Source organism: Peromyscus californicus, unplaced genomic scaffold (genome assembly GCF_007827085.1).
Source record: "Peromyscus californicus insignis strain IS unplaced genomic scaffold, ASM782708v3 Scaffold_14__1_contigs__length_90479793_seg_2, whole genome shotgun sequence".
NCBI classification, from domain to species: domain Eukaryota; kingdom Metazoa; phylum Chordata; class Mammalia; order Rodentia; family Cricetidae; genus Peromyscus; species Peromyscus californicus.
This window is the reverse complement of record NW_026294436.1, coordinates 6,960,294-6,988,132: the sequence shown is the minus strand read 5'-3', so window position 1 is coordinate 6,988,132 and position 27,839 is coordinate 6,960,294. Positions and strand designations below refer to the sequence as shown.

Here is a 27,839-nt window from a genome sequence, read left to right as displayed (position 1 = left end):
GTTTGCTTAGTGTTACTAACCTCAAGGTAGTTTATATTATTTGTGGCTATTATAAAGGATGATGTTTCTCTGATTTCTTTCTCAGCCCTTTTATCATTTGTATATAGGAGGGCTACAGATTTTTTTGAGTTAATCTGTATCCTGCCACATTACTGAAGGTGTTTTATCAGTTGAAGGAATTCCCTGGTAGAATTTTTGGGGTCACTTATGTATACTATCATATCATGTGCAAATAGTGAAAGCTTGACTTCTTCCTTTCTAATTTATATCCCCTGGATCTCCTTTTCTTGTCTTATTGCTCTAGCTAGAATGTCCAGCACTATATTGGATAGATATGGGGAGACTGGACAGCCTTGTCTTGTTCTTGATTTTAGTGGAATAGCTTTGAGTTTCTCTCCATTTAATTTGATGGTGGCTGTCAGCTTGCTGTAAATTGCCTTTATGTTTAGGTATGTTCCTTGTATTCCTGATTTCTCCAAGACCTTTATCATGAAGGGGTGTTGGATTTTGTCAAAGGCTTTTTCAGTATCTAATGAGATGATAATGTGGTTTTTTTTCCTTTCAGTTTGTTTATATTATGGGTTACATTGACAGATTTTCGTATGTTGAACCATCCCTGCATCTCTGAGATGAAACCTACTTGATCATAGTAGATGGTTTTTTTAATGTGTTCTTAGATTTGGTTTGCCAGTATTTTATTGAGTATTTTTGCATCAATGCTCATGAGGGAGATTGGTCTATAATTTTCTTTCTTTGTTGCATCTTTGTGTGATTTGGGTATCAGTGTAACTATAGCCTCATAAAAAAAAGTGGCAATGTTCCTTCTGTTTCTATTGTGTGAAACAATTTGAGAAGTATTGGTATTAGCTCTTCTGTGAAATTATGGTAAAATTCTGCACTGAAACCATCTGGTCCTGGGATTTTTTGGTTGAGAGGCTTTTAATGACTGCTTCTATTTCCATTGGGGTTATAGGTCTTTTAAAATTATTTATCTGGTCTTGATTTAATTTGGGTATGTGGTACCTCTCCAGAAAATTGTCCATTTTGTGGAGTGCAGGGTTTTGCAGTATGACCTGATGATTCTCTGAATTTCCTCATTGTCTGTTGTTATGTCTCCCTTTTCATTTCTATTTTGTTAATTTGGATGTTCTCTCTCTGCCTTTTGGTTAATTTGGATAAGGATTTGTCTATCTTGACTTTCTTTAAGGGATTTATTGATTTCTTCCAATTTTTTGTTTGTCTTTTCCTTGATTTCCTTAAGGGAGTTTTTCATTTCCTCTTTAAAGGCCTCTATCATCTTCATAAAGTCATTTTTAAGGTCATTTTTTTCTGCTTCTTCTAAGTTGGGATGTTTAGGTCTTACTGTAGTAGAACCGGTATATTCTGGTGGTGGCATATTGCTCTTTATGTTGTTGAATGTATTCTTGCACTGGCATATACCCATCTCTTCCTCCATTTGGTGCAGATGGTGTCTGTGTCTCAGGGAGCTGCTATTGGTCCAATCGGTGCTGGTGGTGTTTGTGTCTTAGGGAGCTCTTGGTGTTTCAGTCAGAGCTGGCCGAGTCTGTGTCTCAGGGAGCAGCTGTGGTCTCCAGGGATGGGTGGGTTTGGGGAACAGAGTGGGGTGTGTAGATTACAAGGTCCTATGGGGGTGTGGTGGTGGTCAGGTCTGACAGTAGAAGTCTTCTCTGCTGGCCTGTAACTGGGACTGCAGTTGGTGGGGGTATGGGAGTACAGGTTGTGCCTCTGGGCCCTAAGACCTAGAGGCTGGTGTGACCGGCTGGGCGAACAGTGACTCACCTTTTGATCCATTTGGAGCTGGCGGAGTCAGCTTCTCAGGGAGCAACTGCAATCTGGGCTGATGGGTGGGCTTGAGGAACAGAGTGGGACTTGTATTACAGAGTTTGATTGGGTGGAGGGAGTCAGGCGTGCCTGCAGGAGTCTTCAATTAATGATTATTATTAACAATACAGTACAAACGATAATTTCTTGTAAACAGTCATTTGCTTTTATACAGGATGCCAAGGAGGAAGGATTGTGAACACTTTTTGTGTGTATGTGTATATGAGTCCAAGTATGCGACAGCATAGTGGTGTCATTCAGAGAACAACTTGGTCGTAGTTAGTTTTCTCTTTCCACTATTTGGGTCCCAGGGATTTAACTTGGGTGGTCAGGTTTGCTGGTACCTTTATTTACCAAGCCATTTTGCTTGTGCCCTACTCATTTTTTAAAGTTTCCAGCTGTTTGTGTTTTGCTGTTGTTGGTGGAATGCTCTTGGGTCTTTCTATACTTGTGTATTTCATCTTTGAGCAATAATTGGGGTGACTTGTATGTCTGTGCTTCTTTGAACCTTAGCTTTTCACCTATTTCTCCTGTCATAACTCAGCTTCAGTTATCTAAGATTCTGCCTTCCTGTCTTCTGACATCTCTAGCATGTTGTCTGTATGATAAACAATTAGAGCTTGCTTACCCTTGGGCTAAAAACTAGAAAATTGTGAATCTCACCCACTGTGGTTTTTCTCTTTTTCAACTTTTTTCAACCCCAAGACTGGTACAATTTGTTTATCTTTACAGATTGCTCTTCCAAATATAAAATATGGTTTATTCACTTTGGTAAATCTATCTCATAGTGTTGACTCCCCTCAAATGTCTTCTGTTTTCAACAGCTTCTTTTTCCACTTTTGGAAAAAGTCACATGGTACACCTGTGCTGGTATGTGCATACCACTAACTCAATTTCAAGAATTCCTTAGAAAGGGGAATCTAAGAAGGATTAGTAGAAAAATCAAACCAGAGGAATACCTCCAGAAAGTAGGGAGAAGAAAGAGGATAAAGATCCTATTTGAAGAAGTTAATGGCCTAAAGCTTCCCAAATTTGAAGAAACATCTGAATGGTTACAAACTGTTGGCAAACAAAGAGAATCTTGAAAGAAGTGAGAAAAAAATGTCTCAGCAGGTATAGAGTTTCCTCAACTTAGTGGGAGATTTCTTAATATAAAACTTGCAAGCCAGAGGCAGTGGAATAATATAGTTAAAATACTGGAAGAAAACTGCAGTGAACCGACAGGTTCTCAATCTAGCAAAATTACTTCAAATGTGAGGGAGTTCAGTAGGCACCTGTTGTCTTAGCACTTGGAGACTGAGACAGGAGGATTAGGAGGTAATGCCAGGCTTGCTCCTTAGTGAGTGTGGTGGTTTGAATAGGAATGACCTCCATAGACTCATGTGTTTAAACTCAAGTCCAGAGGGAGTGGAACAGTTAGGAGATATGGCCTTGTTGGAGTTAGGTATGTCTTTGTTGGAGGCAGTGTGTCACTAGGGAGTGGGCTTTGAGGTCTCGGAAGCTCAAACCAATTCTCTGCCTGCTGCACACGGATCAAGGTGTAGAACTCTCAGCTCCTTCTCCAGCACCAGGTTTGCCTACACACCACCATGCTTCCTGCCATGATGATAATGGGCTAAACCTCTGAACTGTAAGCTAACCCCAATTAAATGCTTTCCTTTATAAGAGTTGCTTTGGTCGTGATGTCTCTTCACAGCAATAGAGCTCTAAGACAGCGAGATTCAGTTTCACTAAACAAAATAAGGTGCCAGAGGTATTCTCCGATAAATTACAACCAAGGGAGTGCATTACCACTAGATTTCCCTTAAATGCTCATGGCAGATCCTTCAAGTTGAAATGAAAAGGTACTGGACAGTACAGCAGAGCTATAGTAAAAGTTTCCCCACTGTATTCATTACTTTGGTATTGCTGTGACAAAATGCCTAGCGGAACACTGAAGAAAACACTTGTTTCAGCTTACAGTTCCCGAGGTGTTGTTCATCGTGACATGGAGGAGCTAGTCGAGCAGAGCAGTTCACATTGTGGTGAAGCAGAAACTAGATAAACATGGACACTAGCTGTTACAACCTGTGGCAGCTTATTAATCCTCCACCAACTATTTGGAGTCAAACTATATATTTTGTCTTTTCTCGAAGATTAAAAGTATTCACAAAAAAATCTTACAGAGAATTTCAAGTAAAAATAAGTGTTTAACAAGTGGGCACCAACATTTGAGGGAAGTCAACACTACAAAATAGATTTACCCAAGTGAACAAACCATATTATACATTGGGAAGAGCAATCTGTAAAGATATACAAATAATACCAGCCTTGGGTTTAAGGGGATGAATTGGGTTTTTACATATGCCTTGCATAGAGCAGGGCTTGACACATGAATAAGTCTACAATAAATATTAAAATAAAACATCTTTTGGGCTTGGAGACTGCTTTAGTTGGTAAAGTGCTTGCCATGCATAATGAAGTCTAGAGTTTGATATTACAGAAACCATATAAAAAGCTGAGCACAGCAGTACATATTTATAATCCCAACAGCAAGGAAGCAGAAACAGGAAGAGCCCTGTGACTTACTAGCCTTGTTTCAATAAATAAACAATGAATGAATGAATGAATGAATGAATGAATGAATGAATGGGTCAGCAGGATTGCTCAGTTGAGTAAAGGCGCTTAATGCTGTACCTGATGACCCAAGTTTGATCCCTGGGACCCACATGGTAGAAAGAGAACTGATTCCTGCAATAGTCCTTTGACCTCCATGGTATATTTATGTGCTGCCAATAAATGCAATTTTTTTAAAAGTAATATATTGAATTATTGAGGAAGACACCCAACATTGATTTCTGCCCTCCACGTGTACCCACATACAGTAGCACTCACTAGCTAAGATACAGTAGATGCTATGGAAAGCTGATGCTTTCAACATAGCAGCAATAATATCAAGTATACTCAGACAATCACATAATCTTTGTCTAGCAGAAGTTCTTACAGAAAATGAGCATATATTGGCCAAATTGGGGCACTTCACATTCCTGTGAGAGACCCAGTCTCAAAAAAGGGGGGTGGTGGTGGTGAATGGCTTTCCCAGATTATTCTTTAGCCTTCACATACATACATACTCATGTGCACACATACATGCTCATGCATGTGCACAGGTATGCCCACATACTTTTGAGCATGTTTGTCCATTTGTATACACAGATATGCACATAAAGTAAAATAGAATTTATAGTACTTGTTTTCAAAATGTACCCAAGGCTTGTAAACATTTCTACACAAAATCTGTGCTTAGATGTTCATAGCACTATTATTCAAAAGAGCAGACTAACTTAACCATCCAAAAGCGGCACATCTATGGATTGTAATATTAATCGACCAGCAATAAAAAGCAGTTTTCATTGGTTAGTTTTAGTTGTCAACTTGATACAATCTAGGATCACCTGGGAAAGGAATCCCAGTGAGGGACTGTCTGAGTTGGCCTCCGGGCATGTCTGTGTGATTTTCTTGAGTATGTTGATTGATATGGGAAGGAAGAACCTAAAAGTAGGTGGCATCATTCCCTGGGTTTGGGTCCTGGACGGTACTAAAAGGAGAAAGTGAGCAAAGTGCAAGTATGTTCGTGTTATTTTATTGCTCTTTGCTCTTGACCGTGAATGTGATGTAAATAGCTAGCTGCTTCGAGCTCCTGTAGCTGTGACCTCCCTTCTAGAGTGGACTTCAAGAGTGGACATGGAGCTAAGAGCTAAAACAATCCCTTTCTCCTTTAAGTTGCTCTTGTCAGGGTATTCTATCACAAAAATAAGAAATGAAACTAAGACACAATGACATAATTTTCGTTCATTAGGGCGGCACTCATTTTAAAAAGCTTACGTTGTTGGGTACAGAGGTATGGTGGCACATGCCTGTACTTCTAGCACTTTGGAAGCTCTGGCAGGAGGTTTATAAGTTCAAAGCCAACATTAACTCTTAACTACTGAAACCAGTCTCAAAAGCAGAGCCCAACATAGATTTATTTTGAATTTCTTTAATTGTGGTCAAGATTGACTATCTTTATATATTTAAATGCCATTTATTCCTTAGTTGTGAACTTAGTGTCCATTGCCTATTTTTTCTATTAATATTTGTCTTTTTTTCTTATTGATGTATAAGATTTCTTTGTGGGTTGATTTGTTTGTTGAATTTTTTGTTTCTTTTTGTTTTTTACATTTACTTACTATGTGTGTTTGTGTGGTGATGTGCAACTGTGCCACAGCACATGTGTGGAGACCAGAGGGTAACTTTTGAGACTCAAGTCTTCTTCCACCACGTGAGTGGTGGGGATTAAATTCGGGTCATCAGACTTGGCTGCAAGTGCCATTCCCACTGAGCCATCTCGCCAGCCCATTCTAGTTTTTGTTTGTTCGTTTACTTTCTGGATTTAATGATCTTTTGTATTTTTAACTGTGAATGCTGTTATTTAACAGCCAGTAGTACTACATGTTACCATTGTTCCACCTTCCTGGCTTTAATCAAGAACCTAAGTCCTGTCTTGCTGACATCATCCATGAGTGCGTTCAGTTTCTCAGTGCTCACTATAACATTATTTCTAAGCTATGTCAGCCTCATACATTTATTTAATTAAGTATTTGTGCTTCTTATATCAGAGTATTTTAGTTCAAAGAACTGAACAAGGAAATCAGGCTTTGGGACAAAGTGTTTTATTTTGTCTTGCTCGGGGAACATCAAGGCAGGAGCCTGAGCAGGAACCCTGAAGGAAGTTTGCTCACTGGGTTGCTCCTAGGCCCATGCTTGACTGCCTTGCTAATGCAGCCCAGGTTCACCTGCCTAGTGGTGCTACTACCCTCTCTCATCAGCAGCAATCACAGAGCAATGTTGCTTTTTCTTTGATTCCTTTTCTACCTAACCTTTTTCAAAAATGCAGTCTTCAAGTGGAACAGATATATAATAACCAATATGCTAGTTCCTCAGGAGAAAAAGAAATCTCTCTTCTTTATTTTTCAGAGGTGGCTGGATCCAAACAAACCAATAAGGAAGCAGCTAAAGAGTGAGCATGCTATTTACTTGATATTTTGCAAATATGCCTTATAAAGATGATGGACTAATGTAATCTGATTAATTAGAGCTGTTTTTGTTAATTTTAGGAGGATCTCCTTACAGTTTGAACTTTAGAGTCAAATTCTTTGTAAGTGACCCTAACAAGTTACAAGAAGAGTATACAAGGTGGGTTTATGGAACTGTTTCTTTTGAAAACATTGGCAAAGATCTAATATGAAAAAAATGAAATTTGGCAAAAATAAATGACCATGCTGAAAACTTGAACTTCTAATTTAGCATACTGAAACGTTTATAAATTGTCCCAACACAACTCTTTCCTCCCCGTTTGAATGACTGGAATAACTTTCAGGAGCTGGACACCCAGAGCCACCTCATCCAGCCACTAACAGTACTACTGAAAGTAAACAAGGGAATGAGATGGCATTGGAGTATAACCAAGGCATGTTGCATAGTAAGAGTTTCTGGTGTATATGTTTTTTCATGCAAAAGCATAGTCTAGTTTTTTTTCTCCTTTTGTTGAGGAGAATGCAAAATTCCATATATGTATGTATGTATGTATGTATATATGTATGTATGTATGTGTGTGTGTGTATGTGTGTATGTACAGCCATCCTGTGAAGGATGTGTTTTTATCTTTTAAGTCCAAGGAAAACACCCTAGATTTTATAAAGGATGTTGTAGGAATAAAGCACATTCGGGCCTCTACATGCCCACCTGACTGCCTGTTCTAAATCTCAGCACATCACTTCTACTTCAGAAAGTATTCAATGACGTATAGGAGCCTTTCAGCAGTGTCCTTGAGAATCAGGTAAAATGCTTAGGGTAGAAATAAGAGAAGTAGTGACAGTCATTGGTACCGTAAGCTGAAAGATAACATTTGGTGAAATGCAGAATTAGTAATGTAAATGAAAAGAATTAGAATACATTACCTTCTATACACTTCTCAGATATAAGACTATGGGTGAGTGGCTATCAGAATTTAGTGATGTGATAAGATGGAGCAGCAGAAAAATAAAGCAATTAAATTTGTTCACAGTGCCATTCCTTGGTTTCTGGGGAGTTTGCAATAGTAAACCAAGCTTAAAAAAAAAAAAAAAAAAAGAAAGAAAAGAAAAGTCACAGTTTTTGAGAGTCTTTTCTGTTTGCTGATGTTACTCTTTTGATAATGAGAAGACACTGGAGTACAGATGCCATATTAGGCAGCTGGAATATTTGCAATAGTAATAGAATCTAAGCTAATTTTTTTTTTTGAAAAACAAAATTGTGTTTAATTTACCATCATAGCTCTTAGGTTTTGTTGTTGCTTTTTCTCCCTTTAAAATCATACTTTATTTTATGTATCACAATACAGTTTTCTTACTAAATTTAGCAAATATGTTGTTGATGTTAAATATTTAAAATAATCTTTTATCATTATAAAATATCTCAAGCTACTAAAAGTTTTCCTAATTTTGCATGAACTCCAAAGAAATTAGCCAGAATTAATGAGCAATTTGAATTACAAAGCAGTATAAATATTCTAAGGTGGGGGCTGGAGAGATGGCTCAGAGGTTAAGAGCACTGGCAGCTCTTCTCAAGGTCCTGAGTTCAATTCCCAGCAACCACATGGTGGCTCACAACCATCTGTAATTTGATCTGGTGCCCTCTTCTGGTGTGTAGGCAGAATACTGTATACATAATAAATAAATAAATCTTTTAAAAAAATATTCTAAGGTGAAGGTTTTAGGTAATCAGACTTTTAATATATAAGAAACAATTCAAACATCAACAATTTTAAATTAGATTATTAGCATTTTTATTGTTTATGATATTTGTTAATATAAACAATTAAAATACTGTCAGTTATATTGTATTAGTTATTTCTCTAGTTGCTTTGATTAAATACTTGACAAGAAGCAACGTAAGGGAAGAAGGGTTTGGTTTGACCTGGCGCATAGGATTGATTACAGCCCATCATGGCAGAATAGGCCTGGCAGTAGGAGCAGGAAGCAGCTGGTGTTATCACGTCTGTAGTCAGAAAGCAGAGAGGAAGGGGCCTGCCCCAGTGACTCACTTCTAGCAAGGCTCCATACCTTCCACAATAGCACCACCAGCTAGCTGGGTACCAAGTGTTCAAACACCTGAGCTGTGGGGACATCTCACATTCAAACAGCAGCCGGGTTCAATATTTAATTCACACAGAAAACTGAATTTCCTCTTAGAACCTAAATGTGTGTTTATGTGTGTTATGTGTGTTAATAGCATGTACTGGAAACAATGAGGGTATGTTTCACTGATAACTGAGTCAGAACTTGAAGAGAGTTAACTTGTGCTCAAGCTATCAGTACAGGAGATTATCTGTTTCCATTAGAAATAATGTTTAATTTCAAAGCTCTTTATGCCTTATCAGTATTGCTGTTGGTAAATTGTGGTACATGACTACATTTTATTTAATCATCATAATTATACAAAAGTGATTCTCTACCCTGATTAGCAATTTATAATCATTTGGGAGAGCTTTAAACCATAGTAGTTGTCTATACCCCTAGATACTCTGATGTAATGTGACTCAGACAGCACCTGAGTAAAGACATGTATAGTTCCTCAGGTAATTCTAGTACTATAACAAGTGACCAGGGCTAAGAAGTGCATTAGTGTGGGGCTGAAGAAGATGACTCAGTGTTAAGAGCACATACTGTTCTTGCCGGGGACCCTACCTTGGTTCCCAGTACCACGTCAGGTACTTCACAACTGCCTGTGACTCCACGTCCAGGCCATCGAGGGTACTCTTGGGGCCTCTGTGGGCACATGGACTCATGTACACATACCGGTACACTGATACAAGCACATAGAGACAGTGGTTTCCAATTTTGTTTTTATGGATTGTCTGTGGGTGCAAAGTGTTTGTCTCCGTGTCTGTATGTATTTCTTGTGCTTTCTTTCTTTCTTTCTTTCTTTTTTTTTTGTCTGTTTGGATGTTTGTTTTGTCATATTCTGGTTTGTGTGTTCGTTTTTATATTATTATTGTTGTTGTTGTTATTTAGATGCCTGTTTTCTAATGAGAGACAGACAGAGAGAGAGAGAGAGAGAGAGAGAGAGAGAGAGAGAAAGGGTGTGTACTTCGGTGGATAGGGAAATGGAGAGGATCTGGGAGGAGTTGGGGGGAGGGGAAACCATAATCAGAATATATTGTATGAAAATATTCTATTTAAAAAAAAAAAGAAAGAAATAATTTACTGTGATGATCCTGATTAGTATGCCCTCAGCCACAGCTGCTCATTCTTCAGGAGTACTTTAGATTTCACAAAAAAAAGAAGTTTGCTATACCTACTTGCTTTGAGATAACAGTTTGAATTAGTGGGAAGAAAAACAGTGGCATCAAAGTCTTCCATCGTGATAAATGTACTTCAATATTGGCAAATATCAGCATCATTAGAATTGAATTTTTTAAACTCCTAAAACATGTACTCCTGGCAAGTAATCTTATTTCCCTTTTACAAATGTAGAAACTAAGACCTGCCCAAATTTTAGTAATTTGCCTCAAATAATAGGCTGCATTAGAACTTGAATTCTGGTTTTTACTAATAATTCCTTTTTTTGTTAATTGAATATAGAAATGATCTTTGATGAGTAAGTATTATTTGTGTAGGATTTTACAGTTATATCAAGGGCATATCATATGTTACCTTTAAATCACAACTATAAAACTGTTTTTGTACCAAAGACCTTTTAGATTTTTTTCTTCTTCTTTTTAGTGATATTAAGCCTTGTACATGGGAAGCATGTGCTCTGCCATTGACTTATGCCACCAGTCCCATCTTTAACTTATGAAACCAAGTAGATCTGATAAAATTGTAGTGTCTTGAATTAAGTAAATAACATTTATGTTTTGAGTTTTGACTTTTTAAAAGTTGAATGAAGTCCTTAGACTCCCTGGTTAATGTTTGAAATCATGAAATTTATTATTATGCCAATATTATTCAGCACAGGTGATTTTGTCCACATATTGACTAGCTTACCCACTGTCAGGGACAGAAGGACAGTGCCATTTTGTAAGCAACCTCAGCAGCATGTCACAACATACTATTGTTCATGTTGGAAGAAGCTGATCATGTAACCACTCTAATACAAGAGCAATAGTAGGAGAAGGGATTTGGTTAATCTTCTGATGAAAGAGTTTCTTCTTGCACGGATCAAATCTCAGACTGTTGCTCCCAAGTCTTCTCCCTGGCAGCAGAGATCTTAGAAGTCTTGAGTAGTTTTATAATAGAAACAAGACATTCAAAATACAAAGTTCCATAAAATTAATGAATTTTAAAAACTTGTAGTCAAGTCACAAAAGCCTATTTCTGGTGTTTTTTTGCTAACGTGTACATATGCTGACTTTCTGTGTGCTAACGTGTAGATTACAAAAGAAAATACTTTAATATTTAATTTTGTTAATGTAAATATGGAGTATATAAGAACTCAAATTGATGATTCTAGTAAATATCTTTTTTTTTTAAGGTATCAGTATTTTTTGCAAATTAAGCAAGACATTCTTACTGGAAGGTGAGCTATTTTTAAGGTTTTTTTTAATAGTATAAAAATACTTTAAATTCTATATTAAGTAATTCATGATTGATTGCTGTAACAAATTTAAAAAAATGTTTATATGTAGTATTAGTTCCTTTTATCAGACTTTTTAGGGGGCTTCTTTTGTTTGTCTGAGACATTGTCTTATGTAGCCTGGGCTGGTCTCAAACTGGCAGTCATCTCAAATTCATGAGCCCAGCTTAATTAATTTAATTGTGGCTACAATTAATGCATATAGAAACTTGAAGTATCAGTAGTATAATGTAAACTATAGCGCGTTTGAAATGATATTTATCCTTGGGTTCTATATTTTCTTTTTTGTCTTACTAGATTGTCCTGTCCTTATAATACTGCTGCCCTTTTAGCTTCATTTGCTGTTCAGTGTAAGTATCAGCTTACTTTTAAGTCAAGTAGCATATGGGTTTTGCAGTCTGTATTGATAATACATTGCCTTTAATGCAGGAGTTCTTTAGATGTGTAGAATGTAGAAACTACTGAGGAAATGCAGTGAAATGGCCAATTGGGTAGCAATTACTTTGATTCTTGAAACTTTTTTTTTATGATATTGAGACCCAGAAGAATTTATTGCAATTTATTAATGTGGTTACATTAAAACACATATTCTTTCCATAAATATATACAAATTAATGGCATTGCTGACTTAGTATAATTGAAATATTTATTAAAGCATGATATTTTCTTTTTCTTATTAGCTGAACTTGGAGACTACAATCAGTCAGAAAATTTGTCAGGCTACCTCTCAGATTATTCTTTCATTCCTAATCAACCTCAAGATTTTGAAAAAGAAGTTGCAAAGTTACATCAGCAGCACATGTAAGCATTTATTTAATTTTCTGCTTATTTGGTAAGCTTTATTGGCAATCTTTCTAGAAAGAGAAATGTTGTATATCATTTTTAATTTTATTGTTTTATTTATTTAATATAAAAGTTTGTTATATAATATAGAGAAATATTATGTAGATGATTTATACTAAAAACATTTCATTGCTTATTTCACAAAATATATGAACCTTGCTCTCATTTCTTTAACAGCCATAAATTATATGTAGACAGAGTTTTTTTGCTTATATGTAACATTGTCAGTTCTTTAAGAAAGAATTTTAGGTGGCTGGAGAGATGGCTCAACAGCTAATTGTGCTTGTTGCTCTTACAAAGGACCCAAGTTTCATTCCCAGCACCCAGATCAGGTGACTCACAACTGTATGTAACTCCAGCTCCAAGGGATCTTGATGCCCTCTTTGGCCTCTATGGATACCCATAGTCAATGCACATACCCACCCATAAGTACACATACATGTAATTAAAAATAAAATAAAACTTTAATTTTAAAAAAGAAGATTCTAGAGTAATGTATTTATAATATGTGGAGCAATTGACTTGGTAATTGTCTTAGTTTTTAGATTTTTGAAGGATGTTGATTGTGTTTGGTAATGACTGAGGAGGAGAAAAGTAACAACCCAATGTAGTCCTTTAAAGGCAGCTGACTTGTTTTAGTCACATTAGTGTTCAACTTTGAGTTTATTTTAGTCCAATATCTTGTGACATTTTTTAAAGATTTATTTATGACTTTATGTGTATGAGTGTTCTTTCTGCATGTATGTGTATGGACCACATGCCTTCCTGGTACCCACAGAGGACATAAGTGAGCATCAGAATCCCTGGGGCTGGTTGTGAGCTACCATGTAGGGAACTGAATCTGGCTCATCTTGAAGAGCAAGTGCTCATAACTGCTGAGCCAGCTCTGCAGCTCCTTGTGACATTTTTTCAAGAAGACAATTTTTGTTTTTGTTGTTGTTGTTTGAGACAGGGTCTCTCGGCAGAGCCCTGACTGTCCTGAATTCACCATGCATACTAGGTTGGCCTCATACTCAGAGATCCGCCTGCCTCTGTCTCCTAAGGGCTGAGATTAAAGCGTGCTCCATCACTGCCTGTCTTTAAGAGTTGTTTTTGGGAGGTAGTGGTGCACGCCTTTAATCCCAGCAATTAGGAGGCAGAGACTGGCGGATCTCTGTGAGTTCAAGGCCAGCCTGGTCTACAGAATGAGTTCCAGGACAGCCAGGGCTACAACAGAGAAACCCTGTCTCAAAACAACAAAAAAAACAAACAAACAAAAAAAAATGTTGCTTTTTTTTTTTGTTGTTGGCTCAAGTTTTGCTCTAACATGTGATTCATCATAGTGACAGAACAAAGACAGTGTAGCTCGTTGGCACAAGTCTGGACTAGAGTTGGACTCACTGGCTTAACTTCTAGTCAGATTACTTACTGTTTTAGAACTTTGCCCATAGTCCTGTTTGTGTTGCTCTATTTCTCTATATAATTTGAGATGATTAAAGTATCTTGAGTTAGAAATTCTGAATCTTTGTTTGTTTTTTAAGACAGGGTTTTTCTAAAGTGTATCCCTGGCTATTCTGGAACTTACGAACTCAGAGATCTGCCCGGCTCTGCCTGCTGAGTGTTATGATTAAAGGCATGCACCACTAGTACTGGCCAGAAATTCTGAGTCTTAAGTGAGATTATATATACAAAGTTCTTAAGCTGGTACTTAGTACATGGTAAACACTAAAGAAATATTAGCTCTTACTGCCATTTTGGTAATAATTCAAGTGTCTCAAACAGGTTAGAAAACAACAGCTCAATACCTAATTTTGAACAACCAGTGAGCTAAGCATGGCAAATACATGTTTGTTTTTAGTGTAATACAGTATATATTTGTTTACATTGTAAATGCAATGTATCTAAATATGTCACAGACTATGTGGCGCAAACCTAGACCTTGCTCATGTTAGGAAAGTGCTCTACCATGGAGCTACATGCTCAGTCTCTATATATTTTAAATGTTTGGGAGGAAAATAATACTTTATAGGATTTGAAATGTTCTGAACTCCATTGTTCATAAATGAAAACTCATGTGATGAACGGACATCCTCATTTATTTCTATGTGGGATGTGGCTTGCTTTTACATGATAAAGTAGTTGCAAGGTTACAATGACAGTTTATCTAGAAGACTAGTGTTTAGTCCTTTCTAGTAGAAGGCTTTTTGACCTTGGACCTGCTGTAGACTGCAGTGACTTGAGAATTTAAACTGAGTGGTATCATGTGGTAAGCCTGCTGTTTTTCTCTAAAAGCCATCCCTGTATAGTGAAAACTTGTCATATAGCCTGTCTGAGTAAATGGTTTGAAGATAAATTGGAATGTTAAAATTCACCTATTAAAAGTCCCTTAAATAAGGAAAGGACTTGTATTTTTCACAAGCTAGTTCTGTTTGAAAAGCTGATTTATCAGATCTATAAACAAAAACAGAATTAAGTTTAATTGGAAGGACTGTTGGTGTTGAGGGGTCACATTCATTTTGATCATGCATTGGCAGGTGGTTGGCTCCTTTCCAGTATCAGGGATGCAAAGGTCGATAGCTTAGCTTATAATACTCTACTATATTGCCTGCTAACACCATATACCTAAGGCTGTTAGAACTATCTGTGAAATAGAGTTGACCTTTTAAGAAGACTGTATTTTAGAGTAGTTCTGAAATTTTTGTTTTAAGAATCACTAGAAATGTTTATTAAATATGAGGCTTGGACCTCAGCCTCCCTATGGAATTGTACTTATAAGCATCTCAGATGATAGACTAATTTTTCCCCATCAGTTAGTATTATACTATATATTATATATTTTAAAATATATAGTAAAAATAAATGAATAGTTGAAAGGTTAAAAACAGAAAAAGAACAAACATTGAAAGACTACAAAGGTGCTCTAAAAACCTCTTGATACTTGTGTTTATGTATGCTGTGACAGTGTCGGATGTTGAAGTGTCCTGTAGGCTTTACGTGTGGCTATGGTGAAAAAGGTTTGAGAGTTACGTCTGGAAGTTAAGTGCCTTTGTTAACAGTTGTAAGATCAGTTAGAAGTTTTAAAACTTGCTGTATTATTTTCCTTTTTTCCCTCTTCTGTAATACTTCCCAATAGTTTCTTTCTAATTGCCACTGTCTTTTAAAATTATTTTTATTTAAAATATTTCATCACTCTCCCCTTTCCCTTTCCTCCCTCTACTCCCTCCAGTGCTCCTCTGACTCCCTCTCAAATTGATACCTGTTTTCTTTGTTATAGTTATCTATATACAAGATATATTATACACATACATATACTTAGGTATGCATAAATATATGAATACAGCCTGCTGACTCTGTTTAGTGTGGCTTGTGTGTGTATGATTTCTGGGCTGACAGACCATTTGGTATTGGATAACCAATTAGAGGGTTTATCCCTGGAAAAGACTGACTTCCCCCCTCTCAGCACATATTAGTTGATCTTTGTGGACTGGACCTCATGAGATTTCCCCCTTCTCTGTTAGCATGTCTATTAATACCACCATTGTTTAGGTCTTGTTTAAGCAGCCATATTCTTGAGGTATCATGAGTGAATCTTTCCTATCATTTCTAGAAGACAGAATCTCACAGCACACTTCCCTGGTTTGCTGGCTCTTGTAGTCTTAGCCCCCTTTTTCTCAATGTTCTCTGAGCCTTAAGTTCAGGAGTTGTGTTGTAGATATATTTATTGGGACTAGGCCCCCCATGACCCATTGCTTTTCTGCTTACGACCTGTTATGGTTTGTTTGTTTTGTTTTGTTTTGTAATAGGCTCCATATCCTATAAAGAGAAGCTTCTTCGATGAACACTTCTTTGAGATTAACACTTAACTGTGGGTATAAGGAAAAGTTTAAGGATGTAATGAGGAATTCTACTGGTCTGATAAAAGAATGGTAGTAGGTTCTCTCTAAGGTCCATGACCTCATGAGCCCCAGGACTCACTGTATTCTTATAGTCCTGGAAAATAAAGTAATCTAGTAAAAGTATGCCCTTGGAATAAGTTAGCTGTTACTATATAAAACTAAAAGGAGGACTCCTGCTTGGTGGTTAGTGAGACTCTTCATTTCTTTCCATAATCTTTCTGTAATTTGGCAATTTTTACTGTGGATCTAGTTTTTGACCTGATGTTTTCTTTACAGTGGATTATCTCCTGCAGAAGCAGAATTTAATTACCTAAACACAGCACGTACCTTAGAACTCTATGGAGTTGAATTCCACTATGCAAGGGTAAGTAAAGAAAAACTACTTAGATGTTGAGCTTAGTATCAAAGATTTTAAAATCTTTTTGTCTGTGTACAGGGCTGGAGTGATTGAACCAGGGTCTTGTATGAGTTGAGCGAGTACTCTTATGTTTATCCATACTAACTCAACTCTTCAAAATTTTAATTCCTTGAGAGAACTAGGTAACAGGATAATTTGTGTTTGCTGTTGACATAGTTACACTAAAATTTTCTTCTCTGTTAATATTTTCACAATAGCATAAGTACAAAGTTGGTGGATTTTTTTTTCCAGGTGGTTGTTTATGTTGCAAAAATAGTGTTTGTAGACTGTAGGAGTCAGTAGTTTTAGAATATGTGTTTTATAAACAAAAGGTTGCTTTAGGAAAGTGCTTTTGTGTAAATCTCTGATAACTGTGATCATACAAGATGCTCTCATGTCACTGAAACTTTCATTCTTGTCCTGATTGTTTCCAACATTGAGCTGTCTCGTGGTCAGTTTTTTTTTGTAAAGCCCTAAATGAAGAATATCAATATGTCATGTTTGTATCTGCCTCCATCTCTTTATTAAAGTGAAATTTATAATCACTGGCTTCCCACCGTGTAATCTTTTTCTTGTGTGAAACATTTTTCCTTTCAGAGACTGTTACCCTCCTCCCTATATTTGTGAGTAGCTGTCCACATGTATTTCTTCTTGTGAGTCACCATGATTTAAATTCCTTTGAAGTCCCTAAAGTATAGCTATTTTCAGTAGAATTATAGCCACCAATTGAGTCAGCAGTGGAGTTTTTATTCCCTTAGACACATTCTTGAGCCTAATTAGGCTAGTATTAGCCAGGAAGGGAGTTAGTAAGAGCCATGATTTCCCTTCTGTCAGTTATTTTGAACTTGCCTCAATACACAGACACATGCAGGTGCAGAGTCCACTGGAAGTACTCAGACTTCCATCCTGTAGTGCTTTTGTCCTTCAGGGTCTCACCCGGTCAGGTTCACGGTGATGAGCTCTACTGGTTTTTTTTGTTTGTTTGTTTTTGTTTTTTTGTCTTGCTTGCTCTTATAGGATTTAATTTTCTTTCTTTTTTCTTCCTTCCTTCCTTCCTTCCTTCCTTCCTTCCTTCCTTCCTTCCTTCCTTCCTTCCTTCCTTCCTTCCTTCCTTCCTTCCTTTCTTTTTGTTTTTTTTTCGAGACAGGGTTTCTCCGTGTAGTTTTGGCGCCTATCCTGGATCTCACTCTATGGACCAGGCTGGCCTCAAACTCACAGAGACCTGCCTGGCTCTGCCTCCTGAGATTAACTGGGAGTAAAGACGTGCGCCACCGCTGCCCAGCGAGCTCTACTTATGTTTCATAAATCATATGTCTGTCTCACTTTTAAATCTGTCTCACTGATGGCTTGGTTTCCTCAAATGATTGATATCTTGTAATTCTTTAAGTGTCTCCTGAACTTTTAAAAACATGGCCCTTCTCTCTCCTTATTTGGGGCTTACTGTTTTTGAGCTTAGGCTTGTTGCATACTCTCATTGGTGTTTGTACTGCGAGGTTTTGCTTTTTATTACGGGAAAGTTTACAACTGATGGAACTACATTTTTTGACTAGTTATGCTTTAAAATGGCCGGAAAAGGGAGTTTTACTCTTTTGCAGTTTTCTAAGAGATTCTTGGCAATTAAATGCAAAGAATATTAAACTTTAAAAAAAATTAAATGCAAGGTTAAATAAATGTAGCATTATAATAAAAACCCAGATCCAGATATTGGTGTAAATGCTGAAAGATCAGAGGAAACAAGCCACAGCCTCTTCTCACCTCACCAACTTCTCAGCTGAAAGGGGACGATATCGTCTCCACAAATCCTCAGACTGAGTGTTCCTGAGCCCTCAGCCAAAAGGCGGGTGGACTCCTGTGTCCTCCCAACTTATATTCCTTTCTCTGCCTAGCCATATTGCTTCCTGTCTCAAACTTCCTAGTCTGGGATTAAAGTCGTGTGACTTCCAAGTACTTAGATTAAGGGTGTGAGCCCTCACTGCCTGACTCTGTTTCTCTTTTAGACTGGATTAACCTTGTATAGTCCAGGGTGGCCTTGAACTCACAGAGATCCATCTGCCTCTGCCTCCCACGTCCTAGCATTAAAGGTGTGCATCACCACTGCTTGGCCTCTATGGCTAACTCTTCGGCTGGATCTGCCTTCTGAGCTTCAGACAGCTTTATTTGTTAGAATATATTCAAAATATCACCACAGAAAAATCTCATATAACTAACTATATTGTTATTTAATGATTTAATTAAAGTAGTTTTCATTTGTTTAAACTGTTAGATTGTAAAACAGTTTCTGAGACAGAACTAAATGTAGAGTGTCAGGTTAAGGGGATTTAAATTTTAAATGGTTAGCTATTTAGGAGCATGTTTTATCTAAACCAAACCATACAAAAAATGTCCCACATGGTGGCCTACCATTTGAGTACCCAGTTGGGAACTTGAAGCAAGATCACTCATCCCAGGGCAGCCTAACTATAATATGCATAGGCATAGTAATATGATGCCTCCAAATTTTTTTTTTTAAGGGCTAGGAGAAGCATTATTTCTTGGATGTGCATACTAAGACCTCAAAAGATCATTCAGTAAATATAAAGGGAATTTTCCAAAAAGAGGAACACAGAAAGAAAACTTAAGTTTTAATTGGGTATCATAAGGAAAAGTGTATTTGAAATAACAAGCAGGGGGAAATGTTTGCTCTCTGCTTTCAAGTGGAGCAGTGTTATTTATCTCAAGCTCCTAGATTCAAATATGTTTTAAGCCATCATTGTGGTGGGGGTATTCTGTGCTTTCCATAGCATTCACTCTAAGCATTATTTAGTGCATAAAACATAATGATTCCTGCCGTCACGAAACTCACATTATAGTAGGGGGATGGAGGAGAAAAGCAAACCAATCCACGGATCTTGTATTAACAATTCCGTCTGTGAGACTGAGGGAGAAAGTACAGGATGCTGAGGGAATTGTGTGGCGGCAGCATATGAACTAAAAACTAGCCCAGGGACAGCTCTAGTGGTATACTCATATATGCTGGAAGAAGGAAGTATGCCAAGAGTGTGATCTTCTCCTCCTTCTTCTTGGTACTGTTGAACAATCAGTACGAATGAAAGCTTGTAATCAAAAGAGAACATGGCACATTTGAAAAAATACAAACACAGTTGCTAAAGGGTTGTATGAATGATAGAATAGGGAACTGTAGAAAAGAGAAAGTCAAGGATAGTTTTTTTGGGGGGAGGAAGGGATTGAGACAGGGTTTCTCTGTATAGCCATGGCTGTCCTGGAACTCATTCTGTAGATCAGGCTGGCCTCAAACTCAGAGATCATCTTGCCTCTGCCTCCCAAGTGCTGGGATTAAAGGTGTATGCCACCATACTTGGCAGTCAATAACAATTTGAAGGTAAAAAGAAACGGTCCCACCCCATTCCTCACCCCAACTCCTGCCACCTGCAACAGGTTTGAGAGCCAGCCTTTGGGGGTATGAGAATGGAAGAGCTGGTTCTGCCTCTCACCAAGTGCAGCAATCTAAAGAGCAGACCCAGCACCTCACCTGGGCAAAACAGTAGAGCTTGCCCTGGTGGTGCGAGTGTCAATGAGCTGGACTGGAGGGTGTGAGAGCAGGAGAAATGTCTGCTACATTGAGTGAGCTAGCCGGGGCAGTGCTGGAGAGCCCACCCAGATGGTGACCATGAGGGAAAGCTGGTAGGCTGACCAACCCAGCTACCATTCAGGCTCAGAACCAGGACTGTGAGGTAGCCCACCCAACATCCACCTCATCTGTGATCTGCTGGAGCATGTAAAGGGGCCAGACCTGCAGATCCAAAGCTACAGGATCTCCATGACACAAGGCAACAATACGATATCACAGAGGAGCCCCAGTGAGGGCCTAGTATAGTGTAGTGGGAGCCAGAGGCCTCAAACCAGACCAATGACTCATTTCAGTGAGCACTTACAAGTAAATATGTATGGACTAAAGGGTATGCTGTGTGACTCACTGGGCCATACTCCAGCTTCCATGCTGAGATTTTTGTTTGTTTTGTTCTTTGGCTTTTTGTTTGTTTGCTTGTTTGATTGTTTTTACCTTTTAAATTTTGTGTGTGTGGGGGGGAGGTTAGGAGAGCAAACAGACAGGGAAGTGAGTGGGATTGGGATGCATGATGTGAAATCCATAAAGAATCTATAAAAAGTTAAAAATTAAATAAAAGTACTCATACTAGGCAAAATATTGTGTTAGAAAGAGCAATGATATATGACAAGTTCCTTTTGATTTGCTACTGATCTGCCCAAATCACAGTTTAGACATCAATTTTAGATCCTACCATTGCTGTCTCAGAGAGGATAAAAGTGTTGTTGAACCTTGCTATTAGAAATGGGATAAAATCATATTTATTCCTATTAAAATATATATATTAAGGGTGAATCTATACATGATTTTTAAAATTAAAAAAAAACACAGGATTTCTGGGGAACCACAAAGGGCTATTTCTTTTCAGATAGCATGTAGTGTGTATTCAGTTTTTTGAGTTTTAGCTCTTGCTTGGCTTTGTGTGATTGCTGCTACAATTGCAATGTGGAACAGATTTACCACCTCAAAGAAACCCATGCTTCTGGTGTGCCTTTGCAGTCAGCTTTCCACTTAACCTTAGCCTGTCTCTTGCTAATGCTGTAGTTTTTATCGTTTCTAAAATGTCTTTTAAATGGGTGTGCCATTGTCATATACTGACAGAAATTAGGTATTTCAGATAAATGATTTAAGAGACAGATAAATACGAGGAATGTGTGGATGTGAATTAAGGTTTCATAGAGAAGTTTATGATCTAGACTTCATTTTGGGTTGTTTTAATTGGGCAGAAAAACAAAGAACATGTGAAAGCAGCATTTATAAAACATGAATTATGGAATCACAAAACATATCATCAAACTGATATGGCCTAACTAGAATTGGTTTTTGCTAGTTAGGAGCAAGATAAAATGGAGTGTTATGGACTTGTATGCCAAGCTAAAAAGCTAAGACATATTTGTACGGATTTTAGAGAACTATTCTTTCTACAGATGAGTTCAGTGAACAGATGACAGAAAAAGACTCTACTCTTTATTATTTAGGTTCTTGTGGACAAGAAAAAATAACAGGTAATAATTAGTGGTATGAAGAAAAGCAAAAAAAAAAAAAAAGAAGAAAAGAAAGTATTAAAACTGCAGTTTAAAGGATTTGTTTCCTTAATTTGGTCTGGCTTCAGGGCAGACGAATTACAGGAAGTAAAAGCATGTTTGCTCTCAAGTGAATGGCAAAACTATTTCAAAGATTGATTTCTAAGAAAAGTATTTAAAGTCTTTTCATTCTCAATAATGCAGACAAGTCAATTCAAATTAAGTTGTTACCTTAGTTAGGGTTTCTGTTGCTGTGAAGAGACACCATGACCATGGCAACCCTTATAAATGAAAAACATTTAATTGGAGTGGCTTACATTTTCAGAGGTTTAGTCCATTATCATCATGGTGCGACATGGTGGCATGCAGGCAGATATGGTGCTGGAGAAGGAGCTGAGAATTCTCCATCTTGATCTGAAGGCAACAAGAAGTGAACTGTTATACTGGGCATATGTGAGACCTCAAAGTTCACCCCCACAGTGACACACTTCTTCCAACCAGGTTACACCTACTCTAACAAAGCCACACCTCCCAATAGTGCCACTCCCTTTTAGCTTATGGGGGCCAATTATATTCCAACTACCACAGTTGTCATCATATGAAAGCTCTCAGACCTTCTTTAAAACGTAATTCATTTCTTCTTTGTGATCGTTGAGATTCCCCAAGAATTGTCTGTTTTGTTCTTTCATGATATTAATACATATTATTAGTTACTGGATTTTCCATTGTAATATAGGTATTTTATGATAGATTACCCTTGACCCAAAAGTTCTGATCATAAGAGAAATCATCAGATTATTTGTACTTTAGGACAATGATTTTTTCTTTTCTTTTCTCTTTTCTTTCTTTCTTTCTTTCTTTCTTTCTTTCTTTCTTTCTTTCTTTCTTTCTTTCCTTTCTTCCTTCCTTCCTTCCTTCCTTCCTTCCTTTCTTTCTTTCTTTCTTTCTTTCTTTCTTTCTTTCTTTCTTCTTCTTCGTGTGTGTGTGTGTGTGTGTGTGTGTGTAGTATACATGTCCTTACATATGTATGGATGTACCTGGACATGTGTACATGTGCATATAGAGACCCAAGGTTGATGTCAAGAATCATCCTTGATTGCTGTTCTTCCTTATTCATCTAGGCAGGATTCAACCCGGAGTTTGCTGATATGGCTAGTCTTGCTAGACACTTGCTCAGGGGATCGCCTTTCTCCTTCTTCCAAGGCTGGAATTACAGATGGGCTGCCAAGGCCACCTGGGTTTCTGAGGATCCAACTCTGGTCCTCGTGCTTGTGCAGCAAGTGCTTGACTGCTAAGACATCTCTCCAGCTTCTAGATTAGTGAACTTTAGTACTGCCACATTTAAGCTTATTTGAAATTTGCCTTTTATGAGCAACAACAAACTTTTTGGGTTTGTAATTAAGTGTAATTTAGTTTTGTGTTATCTTTGTGATGTTATGTGTTTAAAAAAATTTAATCCTGTTTTAATTATTTTAGATTGTCATGTCTTTATTTATTTTGAAGGATCAAAGTAACAATGAAATTATGATTGGAGTAATGTCAGGAGGAATTCTGATTTACAAGAACAGGATACGGATGAATACCTTTCCGTGGTAAGAATTTCCACAAATGCTTTTGCTTTTATCATAATATTACCAAATATAATAATTCACATTAAATAACCCTTAAACTGTTTTAATCTTGTCAGCTTACTTGTGTGGTTCAATTTATACCTTATTTTGCTTACTGGAAATGAATCAAAGACACCAAAATAATATATTTCAGTATGGCTTTTCAATAGTATTATTGATTTTCCTTCCTAGAGTATCTAAATATAATCATAAGAATACTCATTTTGGGGCTGCACTTGCTGTTTCTATTTAAATGCATCCATTGAAATGCCAGTTTATTAGCTGAAAGATACATGGCTACTGAACCAACAACCCAGCACTACGGTGGTTTAAATTAGCACAAGCAAAGCATGTGGGTTCCACAAAGGCTTCACTCTCCTGCTTCCTTTGTCTACCCTTCTGCCATCTTTTTTGTCCTTGCTCTCATTGTCCAAGATGAGTCACCACTGATTTATGATTTCTATATCTCAAAGCAAGGAAAAAGAGAAAGCATTTTATGTTTCTTCTTAAGGGATAAATTAAGGATTATAAAAATCACTTTGATCATATCACTGGTAATCAAGGTTATTTTGCTCTTTTAAATAAAGTGACTTTAGGGGAAGAAACAAATTCAAAATCAGTACATAGTATCAATATGTTTTTTTTGTATACCTCCTAAAAGATTTGATCTTGTTTTTTTCCGGTATCTATTATTTTTAACAGGCTTCCATAATTAGTTGCTTTAATAATACTTTGGTAGAATAAAAATAGAAGTATGATAGCTAACAAATAAATGTCTTAGGAAGCAATCATAACTCTGCTTTTTAAAAAAAGCTGTAATTGTTGGGTGGAGGTGGCGTACACCTTTAATCCCAGCACTCGGGAGGCAGAGCCAGGCGGATCTCTGTGAGTTCGAGGCCAGGCTGGTCTATAGAGGGAGATCCAGGACAGGCACCAAAGCTATACAGAGAAACCCTGTCTCAAAAAACAAAACAGAAAACAAACAAACAAAAAGGTGTAATCCCAGGACCTTTGTAATGCAACACCTTTGAAATACTGTATTACTGATGGAAATGCAAACAGATACACTAACTTTGGAAACTGACCGTTGCTTTAAAACTGAAAAAAATGTGTTAGGCAGTGCTTTAGAGGAACAGAAAAGAAGGAGGAAGGGAGTGGGGAGGAAGAAGAGAGAGAAAAAGGGAATTTATTAGATTATCTTACATGATAGTCTTAACAGTGGCCATCTGCTTGTTGGAGTGGTAGAAAAGCCTAGAGTTCAGTCTGAGAAGCTCAGCTGTCTCAATCCAATGCTGGGAGCCTAGAAGTTCCCTGCAAAGTTGTTGCTATTGAGTCTGTATCAGAAGACTGAAGAGCTAGATTGTAATATCAAGAAAGAATAACAGGAGCAGCATCTGTAGATGAACTCGTTCAGCAAGAAGCAGAGGAGGCAGGAGTACATCCTGAACCTCTTTATATCTGGTTGCTGAGGATGGGTCTTGCCCTCAGTTAATCCTATCCTGGAAACACCTCACAGACTCTCCTAGAAATATGTCTCCTCAGTGGCTCCAAAACCAATTCTGATGATTAATCTTGGTTGTCAAATTAATGGGAATAGAATTACCATGGAAACAAGCCTTTTGGCCTGCCTGTGAGGGACTTTCCCCATATGGCTAATTGAGGTGGGAAGACCCTCTTAAATGAGGGTGGCAGCATTCTGTGAGCTGGGGTCGTGGACTGAAAAGAGTACAAGTAGCAGCCTCATTTATTTGTGTTAGCTAACTGGGGACTGGATGTGGGGAGCTGTCGCCATGCCTTCTCTGCCAGGATGAACTGTAATTTCAAACTGTGAGCCAAAATAATCCTCTCTTTCCTTAAGTTGCTTCTGTCACAGCAACAAGAAAATTAATACAGATCACTGATACCAGGAGTCAGGTTGTTGCTGTGATAATCCTGACTATGTGGTTCTTAAGCTTGTGGAACTAGTTTGTCCGAGAAAGGTGTGGAAGAATTTAGAGTTTTGGATTAGGAAAACTCCAGAATGCTGTAAGCAGAACTTTATGAGTCATTGTGATGGAAGTTTGGAAGGCCAGGCTACAGAGAGAACTGGATGGACAGTGGAGGCCTGGCTCATGAGGTTTTAAAGGGGAACAAAGACTATATGGGAAACTGGGCTAGAGGCCTTTCATGTTATATTCTGGCAAGGAAAAAAAAATCTGACTTTATTTGGCCCATGCCTTGAGATCTTAAGTCGGGCACATTCAAAAAGAGTGGGCTAATTTATTTGGCAGGGGAAGCTTCAAGACAATATTTTATTCAGACTGTGTTGTTTACTGTTTACAGCTCTTCTCCAGGTAACAGTGACAAAGAGTAAAATATGGAACAGAGAGATATAAAAAATGTAGCTTTGTGAGAAAAAGATTATGAGCAAGTATATACAGAAAAGGCAGGTTCAAAGTAGCTGTAATCTTTAGAAATTAGTCCCATTGAAGGAAAACCTTCACACTGGTTCAATAGGAATTGGTATCCTGTAGAGAACAGTCTTATTAAATAAGAAACACAGAGCCAGTTGCAGAGTTAACAGCCCAAGAGGTCAGAGCAGTAGCTGAGAGCTGAGCTTATCCTTCTCTGCTGCTGTCCCCTCAGAAAAAGAACTACTTTCTGTGTGTCTGTCCTTTTATTGACTTTCTGTTCTGCCTTCTCATTGGTTTTAAACCCAACCACATGGCCTCCTCATCACTGCTTGTCTGTACAGACCTCCAGGTCTTCTATGGTTGGTATTGAGATTAAAGGTGTGTGTCTCCATGCTGGCTGTATCCTTCAACACACAGAGATCTGCCTAGCTCTGCCTCCCAAGTGCTGGGATTAAAGGCGTGTGCCACCACCGCCCAGCTTCTGCTATGGCTTGCTATTAGCTCTGACCCCCAGGCAACATACAAATAAAATCACATTTCAGTACAAGTAAAATATCACCATAGTATCCCAAGAATACCGAAGGGTCTATCTTGTGAAAATGCAAATCTATTTGAAAAGAGAAAACCTAAACTGAGAATATTGCTCAGAAACAACTGTCTTTTTCCTGGGTCACCACACAGGCTGCAGCTGCGCTCCATCCTGAGTTGTCAGCAGAACTCAGCACTTTTGTGCGTGGGATACTAGCTTTGCAGGTACTAAGATGTGAGATCACGGAGACCATGCAGCCTTGTGCTGTTCTTGACAGGTGTTCTGTCACAGGAATAAGAGAAGGAACTAGTAAATAAACCAGCCAGGTTGAAAGTAGACCAAACATGGCGCATATAATCCAAGCAATTCTTTTCTTAGATTATACATGAGAAACATAGGTCATCTTCATATATATATATATATATATATATATATATATATATATATATAAATATATATATATATATATATGAAGATTTGTTCATAAAATTTATAGCTATAGTATTCATAGCAAAATCAAAATGGGTATCAACTGAAAGAAAAAGAAATTATGGTGTATCTACTTGCTACAATTCTGCTCAGCATTAAAAAGAGATGAGTATTGATACACTAAAGCATACAGACACCCCTACCCTTGAATCTTTATACCAGATCCAAAAGAATGCATTTCTCTCTACAAGATATCCTATTTTTAACAATTGGAAGAGGCTATTAACTGTAAAGGGGCACCAAGGAGACTTGCTCTGTGGTAATTAATGCAGTTGAACAGATTTGTTAAAACTCATTGAATTGCTCACCTAAAGTTGGTAAATTGTATTATAAATGCAAATTATGCCTCTATAAAACTGATAAAGCTAAAGATTGTTTAGTATTTCATCTTCCACCTTTGAAATGTTTCCTAGGTAATTGAAATTGTGGCATGCTCAAGGGCAAAATAAAAAAAAAAACATAATTCTTACCTGTAAGTACAGATAGGATACACAAAAATTAATTTTTCTTTTTCTTTTCAGGTGATATGATTAAAATGCCAATGATAATTATTTTTTTGCATTTCAAAGTTCTATATTATATAATCTTTCTTTTAACTTTCATTATTATAAAATAAGGATTCTAGCAAACTACTGACATTGTTGTACGAACAGAAAAAATATATTCTATGGATTATTTTACTGAATTTGAATTATAGGATGCAGAGAAGGCTCTTCAGTTGGAAGGGGATAGCGAATTTTGAGGAATCAATATGTATAAGATATTTGTGATGGAAGACTTGATGCATCATTTAAATATATTTGAATCTGGTTTAAAATTGGGAAATAGTACTCATATGTCCAAGGCCTTCTGCAGGTTGGGTTTAAGAAAACCAAACAGTGAATGTTAACATTGAAATATTAATTAGAAAATATTTCACAATATGAATTTGAAATACAGTTTTCAGTAATTAAATAGATGGAATTTCAAGTTGCTAGAACTATCAAGCCCATATAACCATGGGCTATAATGGATGTTTTCCAACTATTCTTTACAGTACACAGTACAAGAAAACTTATGCAAAGATATTAAGATAGTAAGTGAGGGACAGAGAATTCA

The 27,839-nt window shown here is 37.4% G+C and overlaps 1 protein-coding gene across 4 annotated transcripts in view; it reads left to right on the top strand.

Annotated features, from left to right (window-relative positions):
• Positions 1-27,839, top strand: part of Ptpn4 (protein tyrosine phosphatase non-receptor type 4) — a 192,490-nt gene that overhangs the window by 80,502 nt on the left and 84,149 nt on the right. For 2 of the 4 annotated variants that reach the window (XM_052736736.1, XM_052736738.1), the window contains 7 exons: positions 6,838-6,880; positions 6,957-7,056; positions 11,377-11,421; positions 11,776-11,828; positions 12,159-12,279; positions 16,473-16,560; positions 23,224-23,312. In XM_052736736.1, the coding sequence (XP_052592696.1) occupies positions 6,838-6,880; positions 6,957-7,056; positions 11,377-11,421; positions 11,776-11,828; positions 12,159-12,279; positions 16,473-16,560; positions 23,224-23,312 (539 nt within the window). The remainder of the gene's footprint in view (positions 1-6,837; positions 6,881-6,956; positions 7,057-11,376; positions 11,422-11,775; positions 11,829-12,158; positions 12,280-16,472; positions 16,561-23,223; positions 23,313-27,839) is intronic. The other 2 variants (XM_052736739.1, XM_052736737.1) reach the window with 1 other exon arrangement.